A 16036-nucleotide genomic window follows, 5' to 3' on the forward strand; every position below is an offset into this window, starting at 1 on the left:
TGAGTAGATGCCTCTTTACATTTTGGAGTAGTCATGTTGTGTTGGGTAGGGTAGGGTAGGGTAGGGTAGGGTAGGGTAGGGTAGGGTAGGGTTTTTGGAAGCATGCTTTCCTTCCATTCCATTCCCCCCATTCCCCCCTTCAAATTTGAATTTACCGTAGTCCAAAACCAGGAACTAATATTTCAGTCATGTGTGGTTAGTCCTGCACATCTGTAGTTTTATTTTAATTTTTTCTGCTCAAAGTACATGAGACTTATCAGTATTTATTTTTTAATTTGCTCAAACCAGCATTTTTGTGAGATAAATTATTTGTTTCAATGCCTCATTTGCTCAGAAGCACATTTCCAATAGAAGTTACATATAAACTAAAAATTGCATTACTTGACCAATAAAATACAACTTATTTTGACCATACACACACCTCTGTCAGTACATGCACTCCTAACAGAGCAATACAAATACAGTATTGTATACTGGATCATTGAAATATGACTTATTTTGACCATGGACACACTCTGTCATCAACATAAAAGCATACACAACTCAGGGAGAAAATACTGTATATAGAGTAATGGCAGAATATGCCATGATGGCTCTGTTTACACAATCTGACTGCGAGAATTATGTTCTTATTTAGTAGATTTCACTTACCTATGTGTGCAATATACTGTCATCAAAGCCTGTCATATATTTAGTTGTTTTCATAACATGACATTAATGAATTGGTATTTTAAGGTGTATCTTTGAAAAAAAAAAATCACTGACATAAAATGTATTCCTTTGTTTATGACAGGCCATGTTAGGATTTCAGATCTTGGATTGGCAATAGAAATATCAGAAGGTGAATCAATAAGAGGAAGAGTTGGAACAGTAGGTTATATGGGTAAGTTGATAACCCTTCTTATCATTTGTCAAATGCAGTTTAGTCAACCAGTGAACCAGACTAGTGTTGAGTTTGACAAAAATGCTTTTTTCTGTAATTATGATTAATGTTGCTGAATAGAGGACAGTATTAGAATTTGATGTCATACAAAATATTGATTTATTCAAACATTACCGTATTTGTCTTCAGTTAAGCGCCACCTTCAATTAGGCGCCAGTGCCACAAAAACTTTGTATTTTACACCTCAATTAAGCGCCAGACAAAGTTGAAATTTTGGCACGTAATGATCGTGAATTGGGCGCCGGCGGATCGACTACCGGTTACCGGTTCGTAGCGATGGACGCGATCGCGGAAGTCCCTCGCTGTTACTGTACGAATGGCTTTTATGTAAAAAAAAATTGGTTTTGTTTCTAACAATTTTTAAGAAATCGGTCTATAATCTCTTGAAACATGTCTTTTTAGTCTACTGTAGAAAATATCAGCGTGGTTTTTAATTTCGCAGTAAGTCCATAAAAACGAAATTAAAACAACGCGAAAATGTTCTGTTTCAAATGCGCTGTTGTCACAGTAAACAGTGTTAAATTATTCTTTAAATGCTCAGTTTACTTTCCAAAAATAACTAATTTCTTGATTTGAAAAAAAAATCATGCCGTTTTTCCCACCAAAATCAAAGCCAAAATATCGCAAACATCGGCAAATCACTTCCGCATTGCGTTCATACATTATTTAAATGAGCTATGGTAATTTGATCACGTTGGCATCATCCAGCATTTTGATTGGTTAATTAACGACTTGACCTATCAGGTCAAAAAACGCGTTCCAGGTCAAGTCCTAGACAGGAAGCATGGCAGACATCGAATCGCGCCGAGCGTTTACATGCGACCAGAATCATTCGCTTACGATGAAATTAAGTTGAATTTTACTTGCATTTTATTTTTTGTACGTTATTATAACTACTACTGAGTAATAATCGTAACCGTGGAATGCAGCATGACCGGATTTTGCTACCGTGATCATTGACTACTAAGCGTTGAATTTGTGTTTGTTTTATTTTTCTGTTGATTGTACGGCAAACTGTGAATGTTTTCTAAAGAATGATATTTTTTGTATAACTTTCTAAACTGTCTGAAAACGGGTCATTTACTCAGTATTTAAAATAAAGGCTACAGTGACTAAGCGTCAGACTGTAATGTAAAATATTGTCAATAATCTATCACCAGAATGGAGCAAAAACAATGGCTTGTAACACAGTTACCGGTACTAGAACTTGAAGTGCTTGAAATAAGCGCCATTTGAAACAAAGTTGCTCATTGACAAATTAAACCACAAATAAGCGCCACCATGACATGAAAGTGTAACAAAGTGGCGCCTAATTGAAGACAAATACGGTAGTCATTTTTTTTTTTTTTTTTCGTGTCCTTGCAGCACCAGAAGTAGTTAAAAATGAAAAGTACACATTTAGTCCTGATTGGTGGGGTCTAGGCTGTCTTATCTATGAAATGATAGAAGGACGGGTAAGTATCTTAAAAGTTACATTATGCAATAGGTGATTTTCCGAACAATTGCGAGATCTCGCGAGATGCATGAAAGACGCGCGTCGAACGTCTGCTGCAAAAATCGAACGATTTGATTTTGAACTCGAATTTCTTTATTTCGTAGCTCACATCGACCGGCCGATCTTTGGCAGAGGAATATTGCATTCGAATATCCTCACTTAATCGAAATTGCCCATCATCAAATGTGGACAGCACATTATTAAGCATGGAAATGTCCCCGAAATACTTTCGCGTTTGTCGAATCCCACGCGATGTTTGACGTGACTACGACGCTATGACCTTTGTTTGTTCTGTTTTTACGTTCGATTTCACACAACGTGCGATTCTCGCAGTGTACGGAAAATGGTCTATTGCTTGGGTACTCACCTCTTTTCAGTTATTCTCATCGTGGCAAACCTGGGATTATTCAGATGGTATATTGTATCACACCTTGGTTGTCATCCATCTCGACTGGGCTAGAAAAGTTATTGATTTTTGATGACTATATGTCAGCTATCAATCACACATTAAACTATTAAAATTACTAAATATTGGGATGAAGAGTGTTGCATGAATTGGGCAAAAAAACACAAAATGCTTCACTTCTTGTCCTATGGGTAAATAGATGCAATGACACTTTTTTTTTTTTGGGTACTATGATTATTCAATATCAGAGCAACATGTTCAATGTTTCAGATTTATTTAATTTTTTTTTTCAAATACAGAAAACAAACATTTTTCTTTTGTACTTTGCCTGTTCGCAAAATCGCAATAAAAACAAAAATTGTGAGGTGCAGGTTTCAAACTGACGTCCATGATGCTGCAAAGCAAAACCCTTTTTTTCCCCCTGGTAATTTCATGATTATTTGTTGAAGAGACATAAAAGCTTCATTTTTATCTTAGCAAAATCTATGTTATACTGGTAAAAAAGGAATACACATGACGGCTATCTGAGGATACGGATACTGCACATGTTTATGTCGCATCTAGAAAACTGGTTATTTTTTTGATTCATCACAAATTCGTTACCAGCTTTTTGTATGCAATTATAATAAATATGAACTGTTGTGTTGCCTGGTTACCATTTTTTGCCAAAATCTTTATTCCTGTTTTTAGGCACCATTCAGGGCAAGGAAAGAAAAAGTCAAAAGAGAAGAGGTTGATAGGCGAGTCAAAGAAGACAAGGAAACCTATTCATCAAAATTTAGCAGTGAAGCACGGGAAATTTGTGAGAAAGTACGTTTGGATATTTTGACCTTTATTAATATATTTTTTGTTCACACAAATAAATATATCCAGGAATGTACAGGATGGGAGACATAAACAAATTGTAAAAGTGATTTTTAATGCCTTAATTTTTCCCATCAAGTTAAATGGACATATGCTCATCAACAATTGGTTGTCATTGGTTACGTGCCCAGATCTTAATTTTTGAAAAAGTACAGAAACAATTATGCATCTGTTTTTTGTAAAAAGGGTTCAGTTTAAAAGTTAACCATGACATTCCAAAAGTATAAGCAGAGAAATTCTGCCTGCCTGTTTTGGAAGAAGTCACTTAACATAACCATCTCTTGACTGTATCACTTGACAGTAAATCTACGCAAGTATGCGATTATTATTTAATACAGCCCTCATGTTTTCTGACACACAGCTTTTACAGAAAGATCCTAAAATGCGATTAGGATTCCGAGAAGGCCATGCGAGGGATGTGAAGTCAAATCCGTGGTTTAAGAATATTAACTTTAAGAGGCTTGATGCTGGTTTCTATGATCCTCCTTTTGTACCTGACGTAAGTATTAAAGAAGCACTCTGTTGTGACATTTTTCTGTCTGATTATGTTATTTTCAGAGGTCCATCTTCATGCATTGCACCTCCCCCCAAATAAACTTGGAGCCTGTGTGATATATTGAACAAATATATAAAAGCTGCAATTATGAAGTGTAACCCTCTCTTCTACTGATGCGTGGCTGCAATTATGAAGTGTAACCCCCTCTTCTACTGATGCGTGGCTGCAATTATCAAGTGTAACCCCCTCTTCTACTGATGCGTGGCTGCAATTATGAAGTGTAACCCCCTCTTCTACTGATGCGTGGCTGCAATTATCAAGTGTAACCCCCTCATCTACTGATGCATGGCTGCAATTATCAAGTGTAACCCCCTCTTCTACTGATGCGTGGCTGCAATTATCAAGTGTAACCCCCTCTTCTACTGATGCGTGGCTGCAATTATGAAGTGTAACCCCCTCTTCTATTGATGCGTGGCTGCAATTATCAAGTGTAACCCCCTCTTCTACTGATGCGTGGCTGCAATTATCAAGTGTAACCCCCTCTTCTACTGATGCGTGGCTGCAATTATGAAGTGTAACCCTCTCTTCTACTGATGCGTGGCTGCAATTATCAAGTGTAACCCCCTCTTCTACTGATGCGTGGCTGCAATTATGAAGTGTAACCCCCTCTTCTACTGATGCGTGGCTGCAATTATCAAGTGTAACCCCCTCATCTACTGATGCATGGCTGCAATTATCAAGTGTAACCCCCTCTTCTACTGATGCGTGGCTGCAATTATCAAGTGTAACCCCCTCTTCTACTGATGCGTGGCTGCAATTATGAAGTGTAACCCCCTCTTCTATTGATGCGTGGCTGCAATTATCAAGTGTAACCCCCTCTTCTACTGATGCGTGGCTGCAATTATCAAGTGTAACCCCCTCTTCTACTGATGCGTGGCTGCAATTATGAAGTGTAACCCTCTCTTCTACTGATGCGTGGCTGCAATTATCAAGTGTAACCCCCTCTTCTACTGATGCGTGGCTGCAATTATCAAGTGTAACCCCCTCTTCTACTGATGCGTGGCTGCAATTATCAAGTGTAACCCCCTCTTCTACTGATGCGTGGCTGCAATTATCAAGTGTAACCCCCTCTTCTACTGATGCGTGGCTGCAATTATGAAGTGTAACCCCCTCTTCTACTGATGCGTGGCTGCAATTATGAAGTGTAACCCCCTCTTCTACTGATGCGTGGCTGCAATTATCAAGTGTAACCCCCTCTTCTACTGATGCGTGGCTGCAATTATGAAGTGTAACCCCCTCTTCTACTGATGCGTGGCTGCAATTATGAAGTGTAACCCCCTCTTCTACTGATGCGTGGCTGCAATTATGAAGTGTAACCCCCTCTTCTACTGATGCGTGGCTGCAATTATCAAGTGTGTAACCCCCTCTTCTACTGATGCGTGGCTGCAATTATCAAGTGTAACCCCCTCTTCTACTGATGCGTGGCTGCAATTATCAAGTGTAACCCTCTCTTCTACGGATGCGTGGCTGCAATTATCAAGTGTAACCCTCTCTTCTACTGATGCGTGGCTGCAATTATCAAGTGTAACACCCTCTTCTACTGATGCGTGGCTGCAATTATGAAGTGTAACCCCCTCTTCTACTGATGCGTGGCTGCAATTATCAAGTGTAACCTCCTCTTCTACTGATGCGTGGCTGCAATTATCAAATGTAACCCCCTCTTCTACTGATGCGTGGCTGCAATTATCAAGTGTAACCCTCTCTTCTACTGATGCGTGGCTGCAATTATGAAGTGTAACCCCCTCTTCTACTGATGCGTGGCTGCAAATATGAAGTGTAACCCCCTCTTCTACTGATGCGTGGCTGCAATTATGAAGTGTAACCCCCTCTTCTACTGATGCGTGGCTGCAATTATGAAGTGTAACCCCCTCTTCTACTGATGCGTGGCTGCAATTATGAAGTGTAACCCCCTCTTCTACTGATGCGTGGCTGCAATTATGAAGTGTAACCCCCTCTTCTACTGATGCGTGGCTGCAATTATGAAGTGTAACCCCCTCTTCTACTGATGCGTGGCTGCAATTATGAAGTGTAACCCTCTCTTCTACTGATGCGTGGCTGCAATTATCAAGTGTAACCCCCTCTTCTACTGATGCGTGGCTGCAATTATCAAGTGTAACCCCCTCTTCTACTGATGCGTGGCTGCAATTATCAAGTGTAACCCTCTCTTCTACTGATGCGTGGCTGCAATTATGAAGTGTAACCCCCTCTTCTACTGATGCGTGGCTGCAATTATCAAGTGTAACCCCCTCTTCTACTGATGCGTGGCTGCAATTATCAAGTGGAAGCTCCTCTTCTACTGATGCGTGGCTGCAATTATGAAGTGTAACCCCCTCTTCTACTGATGCGTGGCTGCAATTATGAAGTGTAACCCCCTCTTCTACTGATGCGTGGCTGCAATTATGAAGTGTAACCCCCTCTTCTACTGATGCGTGGCTGCAATTATCAAGTGGAAGCTCCTCCTATGCTTAAAAAAAATTACCCAATTGTTTCGGGCAGATATTTTACGATACTGACTCTCGTCACAAGGGTTGTTGTTTGTAACAAGGGTTTTGTATTGTAGGCATTAAGTTTGCCTTTGAAAATTCATCAAATATTTGTAAATATTAAAAAGTATTATTACATATGTACTGCAGTTTATTTTGATTCGTCCATTTCCACACCTCATATGCAAATGAGGTCTGAGAGCAAACAAAGTAGTCCCTTCAGGAGTACCATTTTTCAAAACATAGCAGAAATAAACAATATTAGGAAGTATGATATTTTTCTCTTAGGGTAATTGAATATACTTGCCGAGTGAAATGAAATTTGAACAACAGTAATGGTACCTTTAGCCAGTCACTTATTTTGACTAAAACTAATTTGCATATCACCCATGCAATAATGTTTTCGGTATTTTCACGGTTCATATGCAAATGAACATGATATTTCCATTGGCTACCAAACTATTTTTATTTTATAAACACATTTTCGTCTGCTATTTTTGTCCGGTTCAAATCGTCAGGCAACATTTTTGGCGTTTTAGGTGTACATCACATGGAATACTACGATTGGGAGAACTTAATGTATGTTGACCACCTGGAAACTGAGTTTTATAAACCTTGAAAGGCTCGTGGAAGATCCACCCGCAGTAAAATCAGCGATTACTATGCAGCCGCAACCATCAACATCGAGATACCAGGAGGTTTCTGCTGGCGACATTGTGGCGTTACTCAGTTCCAAATAAAAATTACCAACGCCAAATGACCAAAATTTTAACCGGTAACCAAGACTCAGTCAATTCACGACCAGCAAGCAACATCACCCACAAAGTTGTAGCATGTAGCTCAGCGACGACCACTGCCGACGAAAGTTATCCCGTCAGTGGAGTACCGCAGTTGCACGGCATGTTTGCCAAATGAATGCACAATTCTGCAGAGGAACTTTTAACTTCAACATAAACTGTATTATAGTCGTCCAGTTCAAGTTCTGGTTCTGTCGTGGTCCCAACTAAATGTCCACGAGTTATTTGTTCGAGATGCGGTGTATTCTGCTGTACTTTCACTCGCTTCTCTCGTGAAAGTACGGCCGCAGGATACGCCGCATCAATCGTGAAAATAACCATACGCAACGAAAGCCACGGGGAAGGTGTGGGGTTCTGTCATATTATTGATTTACCATACAAAATTAAAGTTAAAAGAAATGTGAAAATTCATGACATTGTGTTATCTATATCTCTCAGTGACAAAAACCAAGTATGCACATTCAACTGACAACAATGTTTCACAAATGACTGTATGCCATTGTTAACTCTAAATACGATACTTGCCATCTCATTGCAGCCAAAGAAATGTAAAAATTCATGATATTGTGGTATCTATATCTCTCAGTGACAAAAACCAAGTATGCACATTCAACTGACAACAATGTTACACAAATGACTGTATGCCATTGTTAACTCTAAATACGATACTTGCCATCTCATTGCAGCCAAAGAAATGTAAAAATTCATGACATTGTGGTATCTATATCTCTCAGTGACAAAAACCAAGTATGCACATTCAACTGACAACAATGTTACACAAATGACTGTATGCCATTGTTAACTCTAAATACGATACTTGCCATCTCATTGCAGCCACGGGCAGTCTACTGCAAAGATGTATTGGATATAGAGCAATTTTCAACTGTCAAAGGCGTGAATCTCGATCAGAATGATGACATGTTTTATTCTAAATTCAGCACTGGAAGTGTGACAATACCATGGCAAAACGAGGTAAGTACTGCACCGAGTACCAATTATTGAGACAGACTATTGGTATGTCATTTACAGTAGTGGTTTTTACCTTGCCCGTACCATCAAAGATGGAAGGGAAAGGTATATTAAGGGAAAAATTTTGTCCGGCATTGTAGTTGTTGTCGTCGTTGTCGTTAATAATTGTTATTGTGTGCATAATAACTTTACTAATTCTATTCCAAACTTTATCAAACTTGGTCATCTTATTCATCAGTATAAATTCTTCCCTGAGTTTGAACAACAGATGTCCTGTATGAAAATATCATGCAAAAATTGAGAAAATCTGATAAAATATTTTGACTGTTTCTACTTGATCACTGGTGATACACTGATCTCAGTGGAAATATGCATTGTTGTATGTGTTCAATGAAGCAAATGATTTATCTTGTATTATATTATACCAGTATATTGATGGTGTTAATCCATTGATTTGATTGGTCCAAACACAAAATTTGCATATGCAATCCATGGTATATTGGCTGATAATGCACGGCTAAACCAAGTGGCCCTGGAACATGAATTGACTACAGGTTCAATACGGAAATACATAAAACCGGTATTATTTGATTTTTAGGGAAATATAGTGGTTGAATTTTGGAAGAATATTAAAAAAAATACTGAATTAAAAACATCTGAAAAGTTATATAACTATAATATTGCTTTTTGTTAATGGTGGGATCCAAGTTGTGAGCGTCGGTCGTTGGGTGATTGTCGTTCGCCACACAAACCTAAACCACCGTCCCTCAACACCGTGAGGTGCCTACACGAACGCCAGAATGCTATGTTCTCAATGTTGTTACTTTGAGATGGATTGCGAACTTCCAACAAAGAAAACATGATCTTTAAGTACAAGATATAATTGAGGAATTCAATGACATAAAAATGCAAAAAACTATGAGTCACAGGCAAAAATGTATGCCACCAATAACAACCGGTGTCCGGTAGCGGCAGCTGACAAAATTGCACCCGGGTAATTGCCATCTGTTTCAAAAAACACGGGACAACGCAGGATTCGACGACGATATATGGTATTATAATTCTCCACTATGGGTAAATAAATTACAGGAGATGATGAAGATAATTTCGAAAGCTACAGATTTGTGACGAGTGTTCACCAACCACTGTATTAGAGCGACGGCGTGCAAAGTCTTTCGGCCGGAGTTGAGACAAGGCATATCATGTACGTGTCACAAAAACGATGCGAAAATCCGATCTTACACCATCAAACTTACCCCAGAACAATGACAAAACTTGTCAGTCATACTGTCACAAAACTTTGGTTATACCAAAGGTATCCAGGTCAGATGTTGGAACTGAGGTCGCTGTGCCGGTCGCCGTACATGATACACCGCGTCCCGCCGCGTCTCAAATTTCGGTCGAACCAAGTACCGCTGAACGTCAAATATCCACAGTTACAAGTAGTATGTTGAGTCACAAAACCGGTTTATTTCACAACTGTACTTTCAATGGGCAAATTACAGTCCAAATTGTACAAAAACCGGAATGAAAACGTGGAAAATCCGTTGTTTAAATGACCCAAACTGTACACGACCCTGTATTTCAAATCGCGTTGTGCGTCAGTAAAAGGTCAGAAAGGTCATCCTTTGTTATGCTAATTTGTGTGTTTACGCTGCTCTATTCAACGTGGATATGTTTCATTTTCATGTGGAATAAAAATTAGTTTGTATTCAATTTGAACTGTGTTGCGCATGTAATTTTTGTATGCATTCAGCGTACAACTACATACTATTCTTATAAATATTCATGTTCAAGGGCCATAATCATGATCTTTTAGTAGATGAAAGTAAACTCTTTTTTTACAAGTTTTATCGAATTGTCAATATACTGGTATAATATAATAGCAATAACCCCCGCCGAAGTTGGGTATACCACTTGATATTGCACAATTCACTCCATATATGCACTCGCCTGCGGCTCGTGCATATATGTCGTGAATTGTGCAATATCTCGTGGTATACCCGCCTTCGGCGGGGGTTATTGCTTAAATAATATTCTTGGTAATGTATCTCAGAATCCCATACTGGGTTTCAAAACCAACTTATGGAGAGATTGCACAGTCTGATACACATTTGCAAACCTACCAATAAACTCTTTACAGAAAACAAGATGTCAGAAAATCAATATAAGCACTCCTATGAAATGGGTGCCTAACTTTGATCAAGATCTGAAGCTAATAGAAAATCTGTTTAGTTCAAAGTTATCAAATCAAAAACAATACATAAAAAATACATTAAAAGCAAAACATTTCATCCACATTTTAAAAAGAAAATTATTCTAAAATATATGTACTCTGTATTTGACAAACAGTTCATTCGACAAATGAAAACTCACAGGAATATGTTTCAGCTATTAGAACAGAATGATAGACTTTTATAATACTAGTTTAAAAACGCACTTCAAAGATTGCAGTGTTTGAAGATGTAGATTCTCAGGAGGCAACAGTACTGTTGACTTCTCCCTCCACTGGACACCAACTAACTATTTAAGTTGATTTGCATACAAAGCAGAACTTGCAACATGATAGCTATTCATAAAGGGTGTTTTTTTTACTTTTCATATAATACAGTAGTCACACAATGAGGCAGTTCATATTTGTCTCAGTGAATCATTAATTTTTGACAGACACCTGTACAAAATACTTGGACCAAAGCCAGCTAAAATGTTCTGTTATCTTGCATGTTTTATGAATCTATTCACATCTAAATGCAGCACTTTTTTTTTGCAATGAGACATTTGTTTTTATACTAAAATATCTGAATTACTTTGAATAAAGCTATAAAATTATGTCCCTTAAAATAATTAAACAAATAAGACACCAATGTTTTTATAAGATATTTACATCTTTTAAGGACATTCGGTAGACTGATTCCCCACTGTTGGTTCAACCCCAAAACTTGTTTGTATTCAAAATTAATTATGACAATGCATATTCATATTGAAATAAACTATGGTAAAGGGAATTATATTATATAATAAAGGGCAAGGTTACCAGAGTTCAACTATATTTTTAAGTTCTTGAAAGTTCAGTGATGAGAGAAATATTGCTTATCATTCATTTTATTGTTATTTTCCTCCAGATGGTAGAAACTGAGTGTTTCAATGAGCTTAATGTATTTGGACCAAATTGCACTCCAACACCCGATTTAATGATGGACCAGCCACCACCCCCTCCCAGAAGGGGATTGTTTAGTAGACTTTTCAGAAGGCGTGTAAGTATATTGGTTTTCAAATTTTATTAATATTCACTGCTTCTACATCCAGTAGTCTTGATTTAAATGTTAAAATACGTCATTTTTATTACAGGAAATGCGGTGCTACATTAATCACTACTTTGTTTTTTCATTGCAGCACCAAGACAGACATTAGTACTAAATGTGTAACTAGTTGGCTAACTCTGTAGTTGTAATACGGCCCCAGTCGTGTATTATGGGATGTATTACCATGGAGATGACATCATGGCTGCCATGTTTTGACATTCACCAGTTATGGTATGGCCCAGGTCATGTATTATGGGATGTATTACCATGGAGATGACACCATGGCTGCCATGTTTCGACCAATGACGGTACTGCTACTCAATGTGGAATCTTTGCAGTCTTGGAACTGGAGGCCGGTTGTTAGAGATTGTGCAACTGTCTTATTATTTTTTTTTCAATTTAGTGTTGACACGTTGAACATGTCTATCAGTAGAATTGAAAAAAAAAAACCAAAGAAATCTCTATTTTAAAGTCATATTTTACATTCTTGCTTAATAGAATTTTAGTGTTTGTAGAAAGCATTGTACATACTGTCTTATGTTGCCAAAGTGTCCCAGCGATTTTTTGTTGTTGTCAGGTTTTAATTTAACCCTTCTTGTCATGTGTGTAAGAACGCCTAATTGCAATATTGGCGTTCTGTTCGATGCTGCCTGGAAGAATACATTACGGTCACTGATACATCTCTTTATACTGATTTTAGTTTATCAACAAAGGCAAACAATTTCAGTCTTAACGATGGAAATGAACTATATTAAAAGATATTTAAGTTATTTATGTATATGTCATTCACAAAACACCACATTTGGTATAAATTATTATTCATGATACAAAAAAAAAAAACGAGTCAATTTATAGAGAAAACAATTGTTTAAACTTTAAACCATGTCTTATCTGTAGATATAGTCATCAACATACACACGCACCTTGACGGATACACTCAGACTGAAAGACAGACGGACGGACGGACACACACACAAAAAAATAAAAGTTGTTTCCACTACCTAGCCGTAGTAATTTTTTTTATGGATTTGTTTCCCGAATTCTGTATTTTAGCATGTGTGAACCATTCTTGCCAGTGTTTTGGTTTTTACTGCTCCAAGTACGTTTGTTTTTTGCTTTCACATAATAAAAATTAAATGGGAAAATTTGTTATGGTGAAATGTCAGTCTTCATTCTTGACTTTTAACTCTTGTTGTCATGACAATAACTTTTGTAATTTGTATGTGATATTGTATATTTTACCAATATCCATAATAACTTTGCCAAGTTCAAAGTGAGCGGGTCACAAATTTAATGACAGTTTTAAGTATTATATAATTACTGCTTCAAAGGTAGCAATTGATTTTTCACACGCAAGTTAGATTGACATATGCTCATGTTATGAAATACTTCAACGTATTCAATGTTTGTATCACTTGATGAAATACTGACCTTTATTTCATGCATGAAAATGAACTAAAGTGGGTGTGGCCTGCATGCACAATAGGTGATTTTAATTGGTGATTATTCACATGTATCACCTTGTATAGATATGTGTATGGCCACCATGAATAATTAATTATGTATTTGCATTATCGTAAAGCTTGTCCAGTTTGCCTACGTCGATACATTATGTAGGAGACTCGTCTGGTTGGCCCTACCTACACAGGTTTTTGATTTTGACAACAGCGGATTTCCAAATGTCTTGACTGTCTGTTCAATAATTACTAATTGATGAATGAAAAGTTCACATGATCCTTACCTAATTTATATCATTAAAAAAATGTGAATCTCCCTTCAAACATGTTTTTTTTTAACAGTGTGTCTTTTCTTGTGAAAATGATTATGAAACCTGAATTTTGTTGATGAAAGAAAACTTGTGTTACACCCATCTGATGAGAGGCAAAATGAACAACTGGCACCATTTTCTGTTGATGTATAAAATCTTTGGATTTCTATTCACAGGAGGAAACAGATTTACCCTGTAGTTGCTTCAATACTTACTGAAAACAAAGTTTTGAAAATCAGGTGAACTCGTTTCCGTCAAATTTGATAATGAAAAATTATTAAACCAGCTGTTGGACTGTTCATTTCGAAATCCTCTGTTCAGTTGCTTGATCATAGTCAATGGAGTGAAGTCGCAGAATACGCTGATTGTGAGTCTGTCAGTCTGTGCGTCTGTCAACTTTCCTTTAGACATCTTCATTTTAGTTTTTTTGCCACAATTGCTTGCCAGGTTTGTGTATCAGGTATTTTTTGCCATCAAGACACAAATTATTTGTGCCGTATTTTGTTCGTTTCTGATGAAAACTGCAAATTCTTCTTCTGTTGTGTTGGCATTTTGTCAGCAAGTTTTGAGCCAAACAATGGTTCAATACGTTCACTGACGCCTTCATTTTGTTCTTGCAGTCAATCTACTTATTTGTAACAAAGCGCGAAAAAAAAATAAAATAAAAAAAACTGAACAAACTAATGCATTGATTTATTCTTAAACTTTGTAAAAAAGTTGGTGTATTTTGAATGGGGGAAATAATTTTGTCCAGTTATCACGGCATTTAGATTGTATTTCTGCTAAATTGAAATATTAAAATGTTCATGTTCATTCTCTGTAATTTTCCCTTTTCACCTAAAGTTCGCCTATGTCAGTATTATAATTTTTTTTTCCACTGACAGTTTGATGGAGAACATAGTTTTAAGGATACATATATTATTACATACATTTTAAATTATTGACCTATAAAATAATGTGCCCAGTGTTGCTAAACTTGTGGCCTATCAGATCAAGTCTTTCTTGTCATGTGACTACATGGACTGTACCATTATGATGGGTTGAGAAGGTTATCAAATGTAGGGTGTACCTTGAAAATCTGGTGACACAATCTTCTTTTAATGTACTTTAATTTTAAAATTGATTTAATTTTAATAGAATCTTTGTTCATTGCTAGTGACGGTATTCCGTGAACGACAAAGCAAGCGTTTTTACTTGGATTGACATTCTTTGGATACCTGATAATAGTTTCTCATGTAATGTGTGATTCTTTAGTCTATCTTTAGAAGGTACCCATCAAAAAGATTTTATGAGCAATGACACCCTTGTAGTGACAGATTAATAGAAGAGTGCACTATCTGTGAATCAGATTCTTGCATTTGGTCAGTTTTTTTTTTTTTTTTATACGTGTCGATCCTTCATTTTAAATTTTTGAATACTGATAATTAATACCACTGTTTTCAATCAATTCCTGGAACTCCCATCTTCTGTTGTAGTTTGTGTGTGACAACAAGATAAGTTTTAACAGAAGTATCTAAAACATTGTCCTTAAATAAGTTTAGATGGACAGTCTGGCAGCCCAGTCCTGGCTCTCAAGGCAGTATCTGTCTTTCATGCGTGTTCTTGTAATGTTATCTTAATGAAATATGTATTCATTAATCTTTTCAATCAAGTGATCTTGAATGTATATCTTATTTCCAAAAATGTGGTAATTTTTTCCACAAAATTACTTAGGGATGGGTGGGGGGAACTTTTTTATGTTAAGAGAACAGCCTATCTTACCTTGAGTTCCAGGACTGTCTAACAGACATTTCATCACCTTTACAAATGCTTTTGCTTTAATCTAGGTATATTGAACCAGGTTTGACTAAATATATAATATAGATTGAGTTGTATAATTACTAAATCTCCTGATGGACAGGGTATGTACAGTCACTGATCCTTTTTTGAGTTATTTACTGGTTTCTTAATAACCCTCTAAAACAATTTGTCTGTGAACACGATGTAGCTGAATTTTTTTAACACTTATTTGTGTGTAAAAGGTGCTCTTTATTTATTGCTTTTACTGCCATGCAAATGTGATGTTCATTGTAAAGTTACCTTAACACAGCAGAGTTTGTGGTTACCATCACCTGTGAAATAAATAACATACCCAGGGATTATATGCATTTGCAATGCTTTAGACTCAACTGTTCAAAGCATGTACTACAAATGGGCTATTTATGTTGCAAGAAAGAACAGATTTACCCAGTTTTGAGTTAGTAATATAGCTTCATTATATGGTGAACCACATGGGGTTAGTGTTATAGTTATTGTTTTCATTAATATTCCACGTGCATTTTTAAAAATGCATTTACATACATTAAGTAACTGAATTGTAACCATTTCATAATCCAACACATGCGCCAATGTTTCAGCACCCAGAAATCAAATTTTCCATACACGAATGTATTTGTTACCTCATTCCTGTTTCC

General features: G+C 36.9%; 1 protein-coding gene across 1 annotated transcript in view; it reads left to right on the forward strand.

Moving 5' to 3' along the window:
• Window positions 1–12028, forward strand: part of LOC100374101 (G protein-coupled receptor kinase 5) — a 58127-nt gene extending 46099 nt beyond the window's left edge. The window contains exons 10-16 of the mRNA XM_002742043.4: window positions 794–883; window positions 2309–2397; window positions 3535–3654; window positions 4070–4207; window positions 8379–8516; window positions 11636–11767; window positions 11907–12028. Of these exons, the coding sequence (XP_002742089.2) occupies window positions 794–883; window positions 2309–2397; window positions 3535–3654; window positions 4070–4207; window positions 8379–8516; window positions 11636–11767; window positions 11907–11924 (725 nt within the window). The 3' untranslated portion in view covers window positions 11925–12028. The remainder of the gene's footprint in view (window positions 1–793; window positions 884–2308; window positions 2398–3534; window positions 3655–4069; window positions 4208–8378; window positions 8517–11635; window positions 11768–11906) is intronic.
• Window positions 12029–16036: the final 4008 nt, after the last annotated feature.

Source organism: Saccoglossus kowalevskii, chromosome 10, assembly GCF_978046115.1.
Source record: "Saccoglossus kowalevskii chromosome 10, keSacKowa6.1, whole genome shotgun sequence".
Classification (NCBI taxonomy): domain Eukaryota; kingdom Metazoa; phylum Hemichordata; class Enteropneusta; family Harrimaniidae; genus Saccoglossus; species Saccoglossus kowalevskii.